The sequence below is a fragment of the Phalacrocorax aristotelis genome, chromosome 3, assembly GCF_949628215.1.
Source record: "Phalacrocorax aristotelis chromosome 3, bGulAri2.1, whole genome shotgun sequence".
Taxonomy (NCBI): domain Eukaryota; kingdom Metazoa; phylum Chordata; class Aves; order Suliformes; family Phalacrocoracidae; genus Phalacrocorax; species Phalacrocorax aristotelis.
The window spans coordinates 110048094-110069385 of NC_134278.1; the positions used below are offsets into that span (position 1 = coordinate 110048094).

At 36.5% G+C, this 21292-nt stretch overlaps 1 protein-coding gene across 7 annotated transcripts in view; it reads left to right on the top strand.

Annotated features, from left to right (window-relative positions):
- PPM1B (protein phosphatase, Mg2+/Mn2+ dependent 1B) overlaps positions 1-18138 on the top strand; it is a 64057-nt gene extending 45919 nt beyond the window's left edge. For 5 of the 7 annotated variants that reach the window (XM_075089055.1, XM_075089053.1, XM_075089054.1 and 2 more), the window contains 3 exons: positions 4307-4418; positions 8471-8528; positions 14445-15483. In XM_075089055.1, coding sequence (XP_074945156.1) covers positions 4307-4418; positions 8471-8528; positions 14445-14750 — 476 coding nt within the window. In that variant the 3' untranslated portion in view covers positions 14751-15483. Of the gene's footprint in view, positions 1-4306; positions 4419-8470; positions 8529-14444; positions 15484-16320 lie in introns of those variants that run through there. The other 2 variants (XM_075089057.1, XM_075089056.1) reach the window with 1 other exon arrangement.
- The last annotated feature ends 3154 nt before the right edge of the window (positions 18139-21292 follow it).

Below are 21292 nucleotides of genomic sequence, written 5' to 3' on the forward strand. Positions count from 1 at the left end.
CTGAAAGGTTTAAACTGCCTTTAATCCTAAAAACTTAAAGCCTGTTAGAAAAGTTGTGATGTTGATATGGATTTGGTTGTATCTTCTAATCATTTTCAAAGTACAGAAGTTGTATCTCTTTAGATGTATTCTAAATATAGTTTACACCTCAGGATAATCTTGTTCAGGGAAGTATATTTGTTATAATTTATTTATAGTTCTGATGTGTTTTGTGAATGTGTGTTGTGAATGGTAAGCTAGGCAGCTAAGTCCAAGAATCTGTTCAGTTACAGCAAGAGACTGTATAAGTGAGAATCTGTAGTAGACTTACTAATGTTTAAGCTACTGGACTAGATGATGACTGTTCCTTTCAAAAGGCAAATAATGGGCTTTATTTATGTTAAATTATTGTGTGCAACAATGTTTCTTTATCTGTTAAAGAATTAACAGTTCACAAGTTATGTGCAGTTGGTTGATAGCCAATAACAATTTTATTTACATATGTAGTAAAAATATTCTGAAAAGACCAGCTTGTCATAGAACTACTAAGCTGCAAAGATGGAGATGTCAAAAATACAAGCTATGAGTCCTTAGATACTCTTGTCTTTCAGCAAGTGACTAATTTATATTAGGGCAGCCTTGGCACTTAGTATAAAATCCTTTGCTTCAGGAGTCCCAATTTTAGTTTGATCAGTGATATTTGTTCTTAATGAATGTGCACTGTTCAATATGGAACACTTTCTGTTCTCTTGTGGACCTTAAATTTCAAGCTGACTGGACTAACCCATCAAACCTTTTAGACAACAAGTTTTTTCACTGCTACGCTTGCGCACTTTAAGCTCTGGCTTGGAGAGAAAGGCATTGTTTGAGGCATGCTTTTTGTTTTTAAAAATAAAAAAAAATCAGTGTTCAAAAGCAGTTGAATACTTACACATGTAACATTTGTAGTCTGTCTTTGTGGATTCCTACGTTGAATGCTGAGATCCTCTGTTTGTACAATGGGTTGAGCTAGTAGTTAGAGATGATCTTTCTGGAGTTATTAATCAAAATAGAATTATTATTTTAATACCAAAACAGGGTTTTTTAATGGTTATTAAAAAAATAAACTCAGCAAGTGTTAGTTCAGAGATTTCTGGTGGAAGAACTGTATACCAAGGCCCTCGTGCTAGTTTGGGTCTTGAGGTTGACAGTGTGTATAACTGCATTCCAAAGCTGCCTATTCAAGAGTGTTCTGAAATACTTGTGAGGTTGTAGTCAGTAGCTTGTGACTGAGCCATTCATGATGATGAGCAGAGCTGTGCTTCTGTTTTGAGTCACTTAACTGGTTAATTTCCAAAGTAATGCAGGTGTTGGACAACAGTTAAGTTATGCTAGGTCAGTCTTGTCTTACTGCCACTTTCAGATGCTACTTTCTGTTCTCTGTTTTCTGAGACCTGAAGTTTGGTCACAGGAAGAGAAAACTAGGCACAGAGATCAAGTCAATTCTCTGACCTGTTTCAGTTTATTTGAAAGGGTGTATCAGATGTGCAGTTAAAAAAAAAAAAACACACACACACACCCCCCCGAAAAAACCCAAACACAACAAAACACCACAGAACACTGATCCCCCAAATCATAACTAGGGGCACATGTTATATGTAGGCTTAAACAGTCTTAATAGTAGATGAATACTCAGTTAATACAGTGAGTTGGATGGTGCATTTTACATATGCAAAATATATACTGTATATAAAACTGATTTGTCATAGTCTTATAGCTGGAAATCAAAGGAGATGCCGGAACATAGGAAACTGGTAAAAATGTCAAGTAGTGGAATTAAATTATATAAAATTGAAAAAATTTTTGTCTGAATTTTTGAAATTAAGTCTGAGTTAAATAGTTAAACTTTTTGTGATAACTGTTTTAGGAGTAAAGTAGAGGACCTCGTAGTGGACTTCCATGGATTTGCATGTGTGATAATGTCAGGAAATTATTCTTTAAGTGTCTGCATTATATTAACAATGCAGGTGTAGAAGTTTCTACAATCATGTTTTGCAGATTCAAGGAAAAAATTAATTGCGGGGTTATTCTTAACATCATAGAGATGAAGGTGAAAGTGTTGTAAATGCCTATAAATCTGTTTGTGAAAACATTTGGTTTCTTTCTCTAGTGTGGCCTTTGTCAAACAAATACACAGTGTGTATCTGCTAACTGATGTGTAATGAAATAAGGTCATGTTTGGTCATTTGCTTTGTTCTCAGATATCCTATTAGGAAGCTTTTATTTAAGGGAGAGAACATGTTCTGGATGAAATTATTCACCCTAGTTTCAGGAAAAGAAAAAGGAGGTAGTCAGTTTCACCAGAATTCCTGGTTTGGCAATTTCTAGGTATGAAGAGATGCTCATGGTTCAGTTCAGCACTCCTTGTGAAGTGGTTATACAGTATCAAATAGAAGTTTCCAGTAAGAAGAAATATACAGCAATCCTTAGTTGTCATTGCTTTAATTCCCTTTTAAGAAGATACAAAAATCTTGTAGTAATAGTTAGTAATCACTTAATTCTGTAGCCTTTCTGCTGCTGCTTAATTCTTGCTATTTGTCTGCTTTTAGTATGTACAGAACCAGATGTGCTCTTGGTATAAAAAGCAGTATATACATTTCCTATCAGATGTGACTCAGCAAAATTATAGTGGTAGTCTACTTCTAACTAGGTAGAACTGCACAAATGGAGGCAATGTATAAAAGGACTTGTGGCTGATTTGTGTGAATGTGTACAGAAGTAGTGACTAAAATCCTAAGATTCAAGCATATGTATTCAGCTGTCATTTCCTTTGGCCGTGATTCATTCATAATGGATGTATGTATGGTAATATGCATAAAGTTTCATGGAAGAATGTTTAACCTCTTCTAGTAGTAGTATACCTAGCTTATTCATTGCAGAGATTGTATGGTGCTGACTTAAAATTGGGCCTTGGAAGCATAGCACCTTATTTGTTACAGGGTAGTAAAACTATTTTTAAAAGAGAATTGCTTTTTGGGGGTCTTTCCTATAGATCACCCTGATACAAAGTAATCAAGTACCTTGCAAGCACTTTGTTTTCAGTAGTCCTGAGAGAAGCCTGCATACCACTTGCTTTCTAGATAGGTGATAAACATCAAGAGGTTTAAATACCAGGAAACTTGGGATGCAGTGTTTAAAGTAGGCAAGCAATGTGCTTTTCTACTAACTTAAGAAACTCACATTGTAGCTGCTTCTAGCTTTAGTTGCAGGCTCCAAATCAGGCATCCAGAATATAATAAATTTATTGTAAGAAATTTAAGTGATCTATTTGTCTTTGGATAGTAGCCAAGATACAGACTGACTGACAGTTGTTTTTTTGTTTCTGGTGGTTTTTCTAGTATATTTGAGAGGATTCATTCTTCTTAATTCTTTAGCTCAAACAAAGAATTTTTATCTAGAACCATGTCTACAGGAAATGGCCCTCCATTCCTTAATTCATTTTCAGGAAAAAAAAATCTTAAAAATACATGACATGCATACAACTACAATTTGTAGTTAACTTAGTGAACCTTTTTCTGCTGTGGTGGTAGTTGAATGACTAGAGGCTGATGACTAGAAGCTGGTAGTGTTTTGCCTATGTGAATGTATACACAGCTGTTACGTGTTCACCCTGCAGCAGCTTTGAATAAGAACATGTGAAGATTTACTTCAGTTTAGGCAGTTCTTTTGCAAGGCGGAAGAACTTACTAGCACTGGACTTGTGTGATTTTTCTGCTTTGAAAATGGAATACTGTATTATTAATTATTCGTCATCCGTTCTATATTCTGTTTTGGCCACTTGAGAAATAATGGGCCATTATATATGCCTCTCCACTGCATGATGGTCTTAATGTTTATGCACTGGAGATTCAGGCCTTTGAGAACTCAAGGTGTTACTCACAGTGAAGTATGATTGAATTCCTGGGAAGCATTGGCTTTATGGCATGCAACTACTAAAATGTTTTGCAATGCAATGGGAAGGTAACTGAAACAGACTCCCAGATGTCTTCCTTTTGAAAGAGAACAGGCTGCTGTCTCCAGGATATTTCATCCAGTTCACAGTCTGCTTCTGAGTTTCTCTGAGAGAGAATGGCTAGAAGCATACCGGAAAGGCAGGCTATGGATTTTAATAGCTCTGTTCCACCATGCAAAGACTGTTTACCTAAATTTTAAAGAATGTTTTCCTGGTTATATGTAACTCTCTCATAACGCATCTGTTAAAAAGTGATACTATCTTGTATTTTAGTGACTTAAGGAATGGGTAGTATTAATCCAGTAATCAAAGGATTTTTTTCTGTTTTTAAATTAGAAATTATGGAAAAATCGGGTGAAGAAGGAATGCCTGATCTTGCTCATGTTATTCGTATTTTAACTGCGGAGAATATCCCCAATTTACCACCAGGAGGTGGTTTAGCTGGCAAGTGAGTACAGTACTGGAGTGTCTTGAACTCTTTACTTCACAAAAAAAGAGCTTATTTAAATGTTTTAAAGCTTTCTTATTGTAATAGCCGTACTCAAATTATCGAAAACAGTTAGGTTTTATATTTTAAGCCAGTTTACCTTTTGCACTACATAAACATTTGTGTCACCGTTCCCATTACAAATGGTAAGATGAAACCGATTGATCGTATTCTAGTACATAACATACTAGTTTACTATTTCCATATGGCCAATTAAAAAATAAAAAATATTTCTTCTTGGCTGTTTACTGCTTTACATCTGTTAAGAACTATCAATAATGTAATCAGAATATCAAAATACCAGCTCAATTTTCCTGATGTCATGTTCCCTCGATCACCTAGTATCCATTATAAGTTTGTATCAATGCTTATTTGCTTGGCAAGCATTCTCATAAGAAAATCGTTTAGTGTTGCTTATCTAACGTTCAGTTTAAGAATATTGAACTAGGATATGCATTTTGAAACTTAATTGGAAAAAACATTCAGAAATTACGTTGTTTTTCTGGGGAGGCTGATGGTGATGATCTAACAGCCTAAGGATTTTAATGAACATAATTTAGGATTGCATAAATAATTTTCAATCTAGAATGCCCCAAACAGTGAGACCCATTATTGCTCCCTGGCATAGGTTGCGTTGCTTCTGGAATCTTTGTGTGTTTCAAAATATGAAGCCCTGTCCTCTGAGCGTTTGTGTATACATCTATTTTCATTGCATGTACTTATTAATGATTACTGTTTGCTATTATTTTTTTAGCCTTGAAAGTACCTGTGCATTTTGAGCCTTTTTCTCCACTTATGTGCATTCCAAGCATTCAGAGAAGTTGTGGTGTGCCTATTCTTAGTGCCTCCCAACTGCTGAATGAGTTGTTTTGCTCGTTAATAACATGCCTCATGGACTACTTCATTATTCTGGAACTTTTGCATATAAATTATATTTTGATTTGTTGTAACCCAGGTTACATTTTTAATAGGTTTAGATTCAGAATTTGCCTTTTGATGCCTTTCTTTCCATTTTGACTTTTGGAAGGTCTGTGTTAAGAGAACCAACTTCAGGAGGTGTTCTGCAGCTTCTTTTAAGATAATATAATACAATATTGAGTAACTTTTTCTTAACCTGAAAACTTGGGCCAAAGGCAGACAGTGATGTGTTCAGTTAACTTCATTTCTGAGATTGAGCTCCTGAACGGACGTTTTGAAAAAGGTCAACCACACAACCCAAAACCATACACCGTGTAACTTTTATTAGCTTTACTTTTGTACTAACAAGAAAATATTCTTTATCTTGAGATCCTTCTTCTGTGATGTACCAGGACGTGGAGAATTCGCATGTCGTCCTTCTGTTTGAACTCCAAGACCTAGCTCAAACAGGTTGCAGAAAGCTTGTCTGCGGCTGACATACTTGGTTTTAGCACCAGTTATAGTTGCTCCTGGTTTTTAGTATGTTTGAGTTGGAGAAATGCAATGTGATGTTACCATGACTGGATTATGTTTGCAAACCTTAGGAACCTCTGAAGTAGTTCCACTTCTACTGGCATTGTATAGTTCCTTCAAACATCCCACCTGAGTAGAAACCTGTACTAGCTCCTTCTTTGAGACAGGAGGTCTACAGGTGTCAACTCTCCTGTGGTCACTTGATGGTGGTGTTTTATCTTTTAAAATATTAGTTTTCAAAGACTGGCTTCTGGCTTGACGCAGATCCCTCTGTAACTTCAAATGCTGCCAAAAGAATGGTCGCTTGTTGCCGAAGTTATGAGCCATCCTGTCACTTGGACATTAGTACTTCCACTCAACATCTTGCTCCTGAATTTTCCCTTCAAAGGAGACTACAAAGAAATATGCTGTTCAGAGAAAGGTGAATTGCTAAAGTAGAAAAACTCTCAAAGGCTTGAGTTTTAAGTCTGATTTAAATGCTCTGCAGTGGCTATCTGCTGCTTCTATGGCAGCCTTGCTTGGACTGTCTGGGTGTTTTCTGTTACATTGGTGTGAGGTACCATTGCTCTCCATAGAACAGACATCTGGTCAAAATTGTGCCATTCCACCATCACTGAACATGGAACTGAATGGAGAGAAGAGAACCCTTTCCTGTATCATTTGCATAAAGATTCAGTTTCCTTTCTCTAGGAAAATATTCCATCAGTGCAGATGGATCCCATGCTAGCTTAGCCATGCAACCCTTCCAGAATTCTTCAAATATTGACTTGAACTGATATGCCCTTGGAGAAGTTGTGTTCTTTAGTGGACTTTTCATATTGGACATATTTTTTGAAAGTGCCACCATCAGTTTAATTCTGAACTTCTTTCTTGGAAGTCATTCAGAAAGAGCCCAAAACCTTTGTGTGTGGACAAGCACAAATTGCATATACACAATTGCCTTGAGGCTTCAAGTTGTCAGGTGTATCTGTTGCGCCTGCCTCCTGCTAGTCTTGGTGTGGTGTGTAGAGAAACACTGATTTCATCGTTGCTGAACACACTATAGCACAATTTCTTTTCAGTGTTGTAGGTTAGTGGTCATCCTGAGATTTGATGCACTGGCCCTTGGATTCATTGATCTGTAAACCATCTCCCAGAGCTCTGACTATTCTAGTAGGTACTATTTTAAATGCTGGATCATGGCTGGAAAAATACATTCTGATGCCGGACACTAGATATTGAGATTACCTAATCTATTGCTTTGTCTCAGAAGCTGACATACTTGCAAAATTCCATTCAAAAACTGAACTCTTCTGTTTTGAGTGTGCTTTGCTTCCATGGTGTGAACATAAGAACCTTGTCATAGTAGATCAGAGTGAGAACTGTTCTAGCTTCATGTCCTGTCCACCTGATAGCTGAAAGTAGATGCCTGGGGAAGAATATAAACCCAGGAAAATATGTAAAATATTTCCTCTATCATTATTATTTTGGTTTTCAGCTTCTTACAGCTGAGGTGCTTCCTGATCTTCAGGTAGTTTATGTACTTAGTGACTAAGAATTTCTCTTCCATGTAGTTAAATATGTTCAGAAGGGGCTTCATCAAACTTTTAGCATCCTCAGTATTCTGGGGAGGAAATTTCTGTTGCATTGAGAACCATCACTGTGTATTTTTTGAGACATTTGCCACTGTCTTCATTTGCCTGTGTGCTCTTTGTTTGGAAGAGTCAACAGTCAGTGCTTATCCGCATACTGTAAGATATCATTTTTATAGATCTTGGCTACTTCCAGACTTGAGAGTCTTAGTTCATGTAGCAGTTCTTTTTTCTTTTGTTGAAGCTGTTGATAGCTTTGATCATATTTATTATACTTGTTTGAACATTTCCTAATTCTTACTATGACTTGAAGATGTAGGGACATAACCTCTTTCCTCTCAGAAGTCTGTTTTTATTTTGGGTTTTATTTTTTGAGTAGCTTTTCATTCTTATCTTGCCTGCCTGTGAAGGTGTGGACCTATATGGCACTGCCAGAAAAAAGTCTAGATAGTGGTGTTTGGGTTTTTTAATTTCTGCAGTCAATAGATACAACACAACACATCTCGGAGGTTGTATACCCTGGGTACAACACTTCAAAAGTTCATAGGGAAGTAGTAACCTGTGTATGTGTAATAAAAATGGGGAAAACCCCAACTGTCTTCAAGTTCTGCATCCAGAAATACAGCAAGAAAACCAGTAAAATTGAATAATTTTGAAATAATAAGCAAAATACAGATTTAAATGTTACTCTTGTCAAAATCTGACTCTGCAACTTCTAAACTGCACTCCTAAGGATGGAACTTCTAAAGATGTAAAGGGGTAGACCATGGGGAGGGTAAGGTAAGAGTGTTTTGCCTTGCTTAGTGTTTATAAATCCTGTCTTACTGCTAAACCCCCAAACATCATATTGAAAGTGAGTAAAGAAACTGAGAGTGGGCTTAATCTTTTTAAGAGGCAGGTTAAAGGCAAAACGTCTTCAACACTTGGAAATTATTACTGTGCTCAAACCTTCTAAGTTCTTAATGTTTTGAAATCCTTTGTGATTAATATTTTTAAAACTTCTCTTTTTAGGCGTAATATTATTGAAGCTGTGTATAGTAGGCTGAATCCACACAGAGAGAATGAGGGGGTAAGTTCCTGTTTTGATAGCTACATCTCTTTGTTAATGAGAACATCAAAGTAGTGTCATCAAGCAAAAGTGTATATCACTGCCAATGAAGTATTATAAACACGTTGTAGCATATAGTTCATTTTAACCTTGTTTTGGATGGATTTGATTTAGAACTTTATCCTGAAAAAGACAGCAAATTGACACCCAATTCTGAAAGGCTTTTTAAACATTTGACTACTGCTTTTTCAGTCAAACCTGTGAGGCAACAGTGCAGGGTTTTTCTAAATTATAGCTCATTATTGTCAAATTATGGTTGGCATATTCATTACTTAACTAGCTGTTATGTCTACTGTCCAGCAATTTAGTAGAAGAGGGGGCAAACACACTTCCTGTTGTCTTCCGTAAGAGTGGAAGACCTTGGTACACTGCATAGAAAGGGTAATTGGGACTAATATTGACTACTTTTTTAGTATTTACACTCTTTTTAAATATCTTGTGTCCAGTGGTTTAAGGAAGGTGTAAAGGGATTTTATTTATTTCAGTTTGGTTTCTAAAATGGCTTATATTCTTCTGCCCAGTTACTAATAAGTTGACTTTTAAATAGCATGATGAAATATGGTTTTGTGTAACTTCAAACCTGATTACTAGGTGGTTCTTAATGTCAGTATAAAGAGTAATAACTGGTGTTCGTATCAGTTGCAGTTAAATTTGTTTTTAAAAAAAATATTGGGAATACCGAAGAACTGATAAAGAACATCACTGCTTGTACACATGCTGTCATTTCCTCTAGAGTTTGTCAACTAACCTGTGAAGGTACTATTCACCTTCTAGTAAATCCTTTGTCGTATTTTCTCTCTTCTGAGATGGCTACAAGGTCCTCAGTCAGGTAGTCATTACAATGAATTGTGTTGGGGAGATGTCAAATTTTATTTTAAAGACACTGAAATTTTCAGTTTTGCCCCTTGAGGCTGTGAATATGCAGTCTCACCACAACTATTATTGTGGTATGTCCCTTTGTTTCCTCTGTTTGGTTTATTCTCTTAAGCTAGAAGGCTTGTGTAGGTGGAAGGGGCCACTGTTCTGTTAGAGTACAAATAGTGAATCTCTTACTTTTCTATTTTTTTAGCAGTTCCTTTTTTTGTTTGAAAGTGACAGAGTATACATTTTTCATTTAACTTTCAACAAATTGTGCAACAGGATGACAAAACGAGCTAGACAAAATTTTTCTCTTTTCAGCCTCTTTAGTCCTTCAGGAAACTCTGCACCTCTGTCAGCCTGCTACTAGCTTTCATATTAAGCCATAATTTTGTTCCTGCTTTGGGGGTGAAGTTATTGGTAAAATGGTTTATTTGAAGATTATAGCATAGGTTTCATAAGTTGGTTGGGTTTTTTAAGTGGGGGGGGGGGGGAAGGTTGTCTAATGGCAACTTCCTAGAAATATCACATGCCATAGTTGCATTTCTGATGCATCTTTTTTCCTATATCCAAATTTACTTTTCAGTAGCCTTGCAAGCTTGCTGGGTCCTAACATACATTATCCTTTTGTGTATTGGCTACTTCCAGGAAATTTTTGTATATCAGCCATTTTAATTTAATAAAATGAGGTAACTAAACTAAATATGCAAGTTACTCATGAAAGAATATAGCTTTAACCCATATTACTATTAATAGCTTTGACCTTTATTGCCATTAGAATCCCTGGATAGTTGGTTTGAGTCCTTTTAATTTGGCTTCTTTAATATGAAATGTCAGCAGTACACCCCAGTCTACTTTGTAAACTTTTCCTTCTGTTGGTGTTTAGTGCAAATCGCGATAAAGGTTTGGATGATGTGTTTTAAATACAGTGGAACAAATGTTGGTTTGATCTTGTGGCAAGATGTCATTTGTCAGGTGGTACCTTTTCTTCGTTCTGTCCTAAGTGATTCTGACCCAGAGCATTTTGAGAGGAGGATGTGCCACTGGGTGAAGGATGCAATTCCTGTTTGTACTTTCCCAGCAAGTAGGAATTGTTACCTTACTATCCTTGAATAGACTCATTTAGTGGGCCTCATTTCTGAGGTGATGAAAATGTGACTTCCTTGCTAGTCTTTCTCAGTTCCAGGTATATAAGTGGTGATCTCTTAGTCTTTTGAACTTTAGTGCACGGGGTGAGTAAAAGGGAAGGAAGCTGTTCAGTTACTCAACATCAGACTCTCCACAATGTCTACACGCTTGTGATAATGTTGCTACACATCTCACATGTAAACAGGAAGCAAAGGTAGGAAGGAAACGTGGTCCATCCCAATGATGACATTTCCAAGTGAGACCGAAATGTAACTAATAATGCCCCTGTTATAAACCAGTGTGAAGTGAGAGCGGATCTTCATACTAAAAATTATGAGCTGCAGACAGGTGCTGTGTGCGGAGTATGAAGGTGCACTGACTTGCACTTGAGAATCTTTCCCTGTGTCTGTTGGAGCCTGGGTATAGTGCAGTATGCTGGTGTTACTAACTGGAAAGTCTACCTGTGGCAGTCATCTTCATCTGATGATTTTATGTAAGGCTGGAACCATTTTTTTACATTGACAAAGTAATAATGTAACTGCTAAAATATTAATGCACATGAGTAAAAATTTTAAAAACCACAAAAACCACGAAAACAAATGCCATAAAACATCAACCCAAACCAACCAGATTAACTTTTGCAATTGAGAATATGGCATCTTTCAAAAGACTATACTCTTGTGTTTTAACAGTTTAAACTAGTTCTCCTGAGTTACTGTGAACTGGATCATAATAGCTTTGCAAATAAGTTCTTAGGAGGTCTATAAATCAAAACCAAGGTGGTATCTTTTTCTAGATTAGCTTCATTTGTACTCAGCACTGTAAAGATTTCTGTGCTGTGCTTAGAATTTTTTTTGTCATCTAAGCTAGTGGTTGTAACTTCTTCCAGTTCTTCACATGTGCATTTTCTGAGAATCTTTAAAATATATCCTAACTAAGATGTTGTGTAGAGTGAGAGACTGAGTGAAAGAATGTTACTACAGGAGTATTTAGAGATCAGTAGTGGGGCTTCAGGGTATAGCAGTCATAAGTTTGGGGGGCAGGGTTTTTTTTGTGGGTGTTTTTGGTTTTTTTTTCTCATGCATCTCAAGCAGAGTACAAGTATTTTTTAAACCCGGGACTGGGTTTACAAAGAGCAGCTTTGCAAGTGTTTCAGCAGAAGGACTTCTACAATAAATGTGGTGGCTTGTGCCTTTACAAGGGCAAGTGAAAAAATATAAATCTGTTATGTATTGGGGCTTGGTGCTTTCAAAACTTTAAAGGGAATTTAACTTCTTCATAAGTAAATAATTGTTACCACTGTGATTTTACAGTACCACCAAGTCAGTGTTCTAGTTAACATGTTGAAGTAGTATTCTTTCCCTAATGGCTCTACTTCTTCAACCGTATTTTTGTGTTCCTAAGAGTAGGAGGCTACTATCCAATTAGGCTACTTGGGTGTATGTAGCCTAAAACAAGGAACAATGTTAAAATTGTTGTGGATGTGTTAATAGTTTTAGTGGCATTTGTTTTAAGCAGTGTTTGAGCATCTTGTTTGAAACCACTCTTATTTGTCTCTTGCTTTTACTAATACACTGGCACTTTGCTACATCAAATCATATGTCATTAAGGGCTGCTACAGATAATTTTAAAAATGTAAATGGACAAAATTCTTACACCCTTAAACATTGTAAATCCTGTCCCTAATACTTAGTAGCCCTTTTTATATACAAAATTTAACATAGTAGAACTGGTGTAAAAGAATTGTGAATGCTTATGTTAAAAATAGCTAGTGAAAATTTATTCATGTTTTTATGGTCAGTAGCACTAAATTGAATTAGAACATGAAAGAAGACGAACGCTAACTTGCACAATAATCTTAGGTTTCAGGGACCCGTTCCAGCCACTCATCATTAGAGAAAAATATGCATTACAGTGTATATACAGGCTATAGTATATAAAAGAGGCAGTTTCTGTCCTCCTGCTTGTAGGGTTTCTTGTCTGATACCACTGAGGGAACAAGGGTAGCACAAAACAGCCTGCTGTCAAACAGGGTGCAAAGCAGGTTTTGAGTTTGAATATCAAACACTAACACCAGCACTGTTACTTCAACTCCTACTAGCATTTGAATTGCTTAGGAATCTCAGAGCTGTGATTATATTGCTTTTACTCCTCAGTGTTGTACGGGAGCAAAAGTATTCACTTCAATCTGCCAAAAGAATTCTTAAAGATCTGAATATTGTGAAATGTGGAGATTCAGGGTTTATGTTCACTGATGTCAACCTCAGAGCAAAGCTGATGGGCTGGAGGAACTGTGGAATTTAGATGTTCTCTGAACTTTAAAAAACTGGATTTTTTTCAGTTCAGTTTTGCTGCCTTGTTTAATATTGGCTAGATAAATACATAAATAGTTGTGGGGTTGGTTGTTTTTTTTTTTTTTCAAAACCTAAGAGGATACATCTGTATCTTTATCTTGCTGCCCTGAGTTTTCACTGACTTTGTGCTCATGAAGCATTAACAGTCCAACTTCATACATTAAAACCACTTCCTTTAACTTGCTTCTCCTCAGTGGGCTCTTGAAGAGCTATCTGAATATGAAAATGCTGGTACATGGGAGTCAACATCTCAAACTAAGACAAGCAAACCACAGTGGAAGTATGTTTCTATTTATGCAACAGATTAAGCTTAGAGGGATAGCATTATATGCAGTAGCATTCATTTTTGTGGTAAAATTGTCCCCTTTTTAACTTAGACTGTGCTAATCAGCCTTGGGGCTTCTATTCTAGGAACATTACACCATCTAAAATCCTACTGAACCCAAGGTAGTGTCTTAATGCTGCTATTAAGCTTGTAAATAAGTGACTACAATACTTGTAGTTTATGAAGCTTTTGGGCTAGATGACAACAAAATGAGGTCAGCATGAGAAAAAGGCACCCTGCATTTTGCTTCTAATGTATTGCAAAATCTGCTGGCTCCCAGAGATAGTTCCATTTGTCTAACTTGATAACTTGCTAGATATTAATAATTTAGAATGTACTATTCCCTTAAAGCAACAGTACTGCTTTAGCACTTGAAAGTTACCAAAAAAAAAAGTTGTCCTCAGCAGAAGGCTTGTAGCCAAATAGGTGGTTTGCCAAGGGGACCTCCATTCTTTAACCATGTTTATTACTCAGATTTTGTGCTGTACGCTGCTAGATTTTGCTTTGAATAGCTGTTCTACCTGTTAATTTTTCTAGCCAATATGCACATCTGCCAGAAATAGTCTTATGTTGTTCAAACACCACCGTTCCTGGTGCTGATAGGTGGGCACATGTTTCTTTCATAGCAGCATTCTGCATGCAGAAGTCAGTCTCTGATGTAGGGGGATAACTTTGAAATAAATGCTCAAAGTATTTTAGAATGTGATGATTCAACTATAAACTGCTAGCAGTAGAGTTCTGTATTTATTCTCTTTAGTAAGTTTTTCACAGGACTGTGTTGCTATTGGCTGTGCAGAAATTCACAATTAAAAATATTGACCTGATTGCTAAAGAAGCTTAAATTTTCAAATTTTCACTGACAATTGAGGTGTGGGGAATATCAGCTATATTCATCAAAAGCCAATTTGAACCAAGATGGAGTAAATTGGGAGGAGGTACCATGTTGACACTCTCTGGCTCAAAATAAATTGAAATTATGAAAAATGCTGATGTAATAGGTATAAATTCTTAAATTATTATGTATAAAATAGACAAACACAGATTATATTGTTCTAAGATATATGTTGCTAATAAGGTGTTTTAGATTCAAATAGAGCAATGCTGATGTTTTCTCAGTCAGAAAAACTGTGTGTTTTTGTTTTGTTTAAATGTCATTAGACAATATCCTAGTTTAACAACTGATTTTTTTGGGGTCTTGAATCTTAAAAAAAGGACCCTGGCGAAGCCGAGGAAAGTGGAACACAGGGAAAATTGGTGGAAGCGCTCAGGCAAATGAGAATTAATCATAGGGGGAACTACCGCCACCTTCTGGAAGAGATGCTGTCTAGTTACAGGCTAGCTAAGATGCAGGCAGAGGAGTGCACTGCTGAATCAGCTGCAGCATCTACTTCAGATACTCATGCTGGACCCAGTGACCCCGTACCAGACACCCACACAGAATCTGGGAATCACCTTGCTGAAATACAGAGCTCAAATGAAGATTCAGGGATGAATGAAATGAGTAATAAACAGATGTAATGTTTTCCATAGCGAATTTAACGTTCCGTTTCACTTGGCATGTTTTCCTGTGTTTATATCTCAACATTTGTCACATCTATCCTAGAAGTCTGTCTGTTTTTCCTTTAGTTATTTGTACAGATTGTTTATATAAAGCTCTCTATTCCTTAGAAGTTCAGCTACTATGGTATATTACAGTAATTGCATCTTATGTTGTGTAGCAAGCAGTTAACTTCCCATTTGAGATCTTTGATTTTTTTTTTTTAAATCCTATGACACAACAGTAGGAATCTAACAGGCTAATTCAAAAATAAATTTTAAAACTTTTCCTTTTAAGTACGTTCTTAAATAATAAATTTGATGGTATGTGTTTGCTAATTGTAAAGTAATTCACATCTTAATTGTATCTTTTTGTGCAAAACTGAATTATACAAATTCTTCAGTCTTTTTTCCCCAGCATCGTATGCTGCATGTTTGTATTTGAACTGTGTGTAGCTTCTATTACAACTACATTACAAAAGCTATTACCTTTTAGGCTGTCACTTATTCTTCATGAAATGTGTTTGGTTTTTCCAATTTAGATTGTATCCATTGTTCATCATAAATGCCTATTTTCTAGAGGACTGTATTATTACTTCCCAGGTTGTAGAATAACATATATCCAGAAATGAAAATGTACTTAAATTGAGTACCTAGTGTTAAGTTCTAAGCATTTGTGTTTAAATGAAAATAAAGAATATGCTGTGGAATAATATCTGTATGCATATTGACTCTTTTAAGCAAGTAATAAACTTCCTTTGAAATGCTGTCATTCTGATATGACTTGAAACTTTGCATAGCTTCTGATATTGACTCATGATGTTTATTAGTTTCGACAAATATTTGTGTAACTTTGGGTTCGGCACATTCATCATAATCCTCTATTTGGGCAACGTACCTCAGGTTCAAGTTAAATACCAGCCATATAAATTAATAAAGTGGCTATTCTACCTCAGTTTACCTTCTGCCAAATCTTCACCATGTCTTTTAGTGTACGACACGTATGTATGTGCGTTTGGGTGTATCAGTGATAATACCGGGTAAACTACCAGTGGTAGTAACAGTTTGCTAATAAGTTAAATCTGGAATTCTTGTGTAGGTGGTCAGTTCATAACACTTGCACAAAAATATCATTGTTCAAAATAGGTACAAATTTCACTGTCTTAATGAAAAAGAGCATGCAGGAATTTCTTGTGGACCAGGAATACCTGTAGAGTTGTTCCTTAGTACTTTATAGATGATTTTTTTTTTAGTAGCCTATAAGTGTAGCATCTATTGATAGCCATGATTTAGTACCACTTCAGATAATATTTAATTTTAAGTCTTTATGCTTATAGCCTTACTAGGTTCATGTTTTAGAAAAGTGAATTCCCTCATGAAATTGAGGAACAGACAATGTGTGTGTGCGGAAGTGGGGCAGGTATGGCAGAAAAGGAAAATGTCTGTCTTATGCTAGTACTCTACTTAATTATGCCACTTAAATCCAAAGTGCAACAGAATGTTTTCATTTGTATTGGTGAGTAGTAATATTTCTCCTCTTCTTTTCCTGTAGGGTGCTGGAGATCTAGAAGATCCGTGGTAGCCTTACAAATCTGCTAAAATGCTTTTGATTCTGAAAGGGGGAAAAAAACTTTTAAATCTGTTTTCTTCAATACAAGGGAAAGATTCTGGTGGATTTCCAACATTTTGTGAAATGGGCAGAAAGATATTAGAATTTTCCATCATTTGTTCATTTTTGTGTTTTCTGATATTGCCACTCTTAGCATTGCCTGTACTACAGTATTTTTACCAGCCTCAGGCATACTGATTACATCTGTAATGAACTTTGGCCCTAGGAAGGAAGGAAGGATTCTCTCAGCAGATTGGTATATGTACCTGAGGTGCATGGGATTGTAGGTGTACTCTGAAGATACACTGTGGTGAAATGAAACGTGGAGCGCACAAGCATGAGAGAGAACAAGTAATTGTTTGAGACATTACTTAATCACGTTACCAAGTTGGAAGGCTTTGCAGCTCTGTGGCTTGGAAGTAATTTCAATTGGGCAACACGCTATCAGATGTGTATTTTTTTAATTTTCCAGTTTTACCTGTATTACCAGACCGTTAGGTTTCCCTGCGGTGTCCAAATTGTGATATGTTGCCTACTGCTTGCTTGAAGATAAGTGTATTTGGCAATAATATATGAAGATTCTAGGCATCTAAAAACAGTAAGAATTTTACGCATGTGTACAACACACCCTTAAACTCTTGCTAGAGAAAATCTTTTAAAACCAAACTGATGAATTTATAGTTAGTAGTGACTTGCTTTGACATCTCTCACAGCTGCAGGTTTTTTTTAAAAATGCTGAAGATTTGCCTTTATTATAATGTAAATTGTGATTATTTTTTTGTTCTATGTGGTTTTCTATAGTTTTTTGATTTTTTTTTCAGCTTAAGATACAGACAAGTCTTGTGTAATATGGGTATAATTTTTAATTGTTTGCATTATTTTCAAAGTTCAAATTATCACTTTGAGATTACTATAAATACACTTAAAATTATCTATTTTAAATTAAGAAAATATTAGAGATATTTTCATGGGTTCAATGACCTTTCATTTTATAAGCAATGGGCATGGTACAGAGTGGCTGTCATGTAAGGTACTTGAAGATTCTTAGTTTAATTCTATTTTTGCAATAACCTTGACTTTTTTTTCCTGAATCTCCTTTGAGTTGTGCATGTAATGATTCCAGTAATGCTGAAAACGGGGAAGAGTAAAGTATTTATCTAAAATAAAAGCTATTGGGGAGGGGAAACAATGAATGTATCCATCTGTACATGATTTACATGCTGTGGATGCCTTGTAGACATTTTCCTATTTGTTTAAACTGTGTTTCAGCGAGGATGTAATTGCCCTTGTGTGTAGTTTTAAGCTAATGACAGTCATCAACTGGTTTTGTGTGAAATGGAATTCATGGTATTTTTCTGTAACTTTATCCCCATGGTGAGTCTGTAAAAACCACACGCTCTTTCATACTGGTGCCAAAGGCCAGCTTTCCCAATCATTTTGATTCACTGTGTATCTGATTTTTTTTTTTCGGTCTAGAGAGGTTTATTGCCATGGTATATTTTATTTATTCATTAGATTTTAGCTTTGTAAGTTAAAAGTGTTCTAAATGATGATGTTAACAGGTATTTGTCCCTTTACTGGTTTTTTGGGGGTTGTTAAAAGATAGGGAATGAAGAATGCAAAATGGTTTATTGTTCAGACTGTCCGCTCTGGTCCAACCCTGTACTGATAGTACCTTCCCAGTATGATATTGTGATGTTTCATACAATACAGTGAACATAACCAACTTGTTATCTTCAATAAAGGATTGCTAAAACAGTGTGATATGCTTTATATTTTCTCGAGAAGCGTTTATCAAGAAGCTGCAATTCTTCTACATAAAAAGATAACCAACTAGGATTTAGAGGTATCTCTTAGTGATGGATTTGTGTTTGCTCTATGGCAAATGTGGCTCTTGGTCACAGTAAGCTAGAAGTCTCAAAGTGGGCTTCTCTGTGGGAGACAGAAGAGTGCAAACAACACTTAGAACTCCTAGGGCAAATCCATCCCAAATTCAGCTGCAATGAGACACATTCCAGCTACAGGAGAGCATTCATTTAAAGTCTAAAAAGTCAGATTAAACTTGACTTTTTAGTCAGCTCATTTATTGATGTTTCTTAAAGATCTGAGGTTAGACCTATAACATCTTACTCCTGTACAGTGTTTTGGATAGAAAATTCTCTCATATTAATGCTTTCACATCAAAAAAAAAAAAATCAGTACAAGCTCTAAACTTCATTAATGAAGTTGTTTAACTGGGTGGGAAAGGAAGGAGAATGAAATCCTCCACGTTACTGATACTGCATGGTAATAACCTGCCTGAATACTTAGTGTTACTGTGGACTGGGTGTATTTATGAACAACCTGTAGTTTTTGAGTCTAAGTTCTGTGAACTTTTTTGTTGGATCTGCTTGTACAGCATAACTCCTGCAAGCTTTCCTTGGGAGCAATTTAAATACCTTGTTCCACTGCTAAGAGTTCTTGTACTCCATAGGCTCCAGTCCTAATAATACTTACATACGAAGGGTTTTTTTTGCATCATGTGGGTAGTCTCCCTGGAATGAAAGGGTTTATGCTTTTATTGTATAGAAGTGAAGCATGCACATAGCTTTTTCGAAAGAAGGACCATGGCTTGCACACTAAAGCAAAATGTAAATCAAGACTTCTTTTTTTGCCTCTAAATTAGCACTACATTCCATTCATGCATCCACTAGGTTCAAATCCTAATCATGCTTTTATTTTAATCAAAATACTGCTCAGACTTCAGCAGCCTGTAAAAAAAACCCCTGCGCTTTTTGACTTTGTAGTGTGAGAAGTCCTTAATATTTGATAAAATTTGTTCATGTATTTCCCGTAGCTTCTCAATTTTAACATTTGATTTAAAATTATGTTCTCTTAATTATATTGCCACCCGGTAACCAACAAAGATATTTCTGTAGAACGCTAGGAGTGGGGAGTGTCTTTTCCACCTCAGGGCTTTCTGGCATATCAAATTCAGCTTGATTCTTCCTCCTCTTCATTTTTATGCCTTCTCCTGTAACAAGACAAAGTATTCTATGTCAGTTCTCAAGTCTGCTCTCTGATAATCTTAAGCAAAATAAAGATTTGTTTTAACTGATCGCTAATGTGTTACATGGAATAGGGAATAAAGAAACGGATGCAAATATAAGTTGTGTCATCCTGACTTAACTACAGTGAAAGTTTCCACTTAGACTGGATTGTCCTGTGCTTATTTGAGCCTGCATGCAAACGTTTGCAGGACTTTGTCAAAATATCCATACTTGCCATGCCCCTTATGTGAATGAATGCTCATGTTGCTATTTAGGTGAAGGAGGGAAAAAAAAACCCGAACACCAAAGTCTAGGCTTGAAATCGGTATGATGTCAATTCTTTCAGCACATCACAGGCTAGCTATTAGTGACTAGGTAGCTTCTTGGTGCCATATGTAAAATGGAGTTAAGTCAGCCGCTTCATCCGTGATCTTTCCTATACTGTCAGCCATAATCATTGGCTGAAATCTTAAGAAGTAAAACTAGCTGAAGAAAAATGACTGGTTTTCTGGGGCACTTTAAAGGTTCATAGTGGAAATCAAAATCAATAAGAATTAGTTACAGCACTGAACCAACCTTTATTGGGCAACGTTTATTCCTGGAAGATGAAGCAAAAAACAATGCTGCCTAACACTAGGTGCCAGGTCTATTCTGGCAAAAAAGCTACAGTGCGAAGCAGGTTTTCAACTATCAACTAATACAGGTTTTGTTGGGCTGAAAAGCTAATTTTTCATTTAAGGATTGCCTACTGAAGGCACGTTGCTTTTAGTTCTTTATAGCTGTGTTTTAGCTCTAAAATAAAAATGAAGTCAGAGGGAGGTAACTCCACTGATGCAGATGAGCAGCTGCATGGGATGCTCCCAGAGATGAAGGCAATTTGACAAAGCCACAAGAAAGTGCCCAAGTCGCTGAACTTTGGCAGTATCATCCAGGTAAGTATACAGTTTATGCAACTGAAACTCCACCTGGGGTCTCGTGTCTCTGTAACCCCTTTCTCTCTATGCTAATCTGATCTTGTCCTGCTCTTGTTTGTTTGGACTGTTGCTGTATAGATCTGACCTAGCTATGCTTTGCTTGTACTGTTGTATGTCCCTACCTAGTTGCTTTTCTGATCAAAAGACGAGTTGGTTTTGCGTTTTAGCATGACTGCGCCTCCTTTCTGTCTTTAGCTCCCTGCTTTGAGGTCATATCTCACATCATTCGCTTTGTTACATGCTTAATCAGTGCTGCTGTGCTTTGCCCTTTTTATATCTGAAAGGTCATGTTCCTCCAAATACCTTGTTTTTCCTTCTTCAAAACCCTTCTTACAGCTCTCCTTTGCTGCAAAGCTTGGATTTAAAGACTGATTGGTATTATTGAGAACTTCGTTCTCCATTGATGACTACTTCCAGCTTCTGTCCTTGGCTGTCTGTATCTCTCCATATTTGTCCTAGGAATTTCCAGCAGAGAAAGCTTTGCTGTGCTGTTACTGTGATGAGCAACTGCGAGTTAATGTCAACTAATGATTGCCTCAGTACCTGCTTTTAAAACTTGCCAAAGACTGATACGGATTCAGGTCATGGGGATGGGCTGCGGGGCGGGGTGGGGAAACACACTGCCATTCTCCATCAGTTTGGTAACTTTTCTGTGAAAGCAGTTGCCCTTGCTAATACAGGAGGAAAACCGCTGTGTAGTAGGAAGATGCATTTTGAAGACTTTCGGCAACTAAGTGAAAGAGCTTTCCTGGAAATAATTCTATTACCTGTAGTGTCAAGTCTGTTTTGGAAATGACTGTTACCCTGGTTTTCTGTTCTCTCAGACTTCTGGAATTTAAGGTGAGTTGTGGGAAAGTTGTCTATCGTGTACATGAGATATGATCATGTAACATGTAAAAATGTTGTAATAGC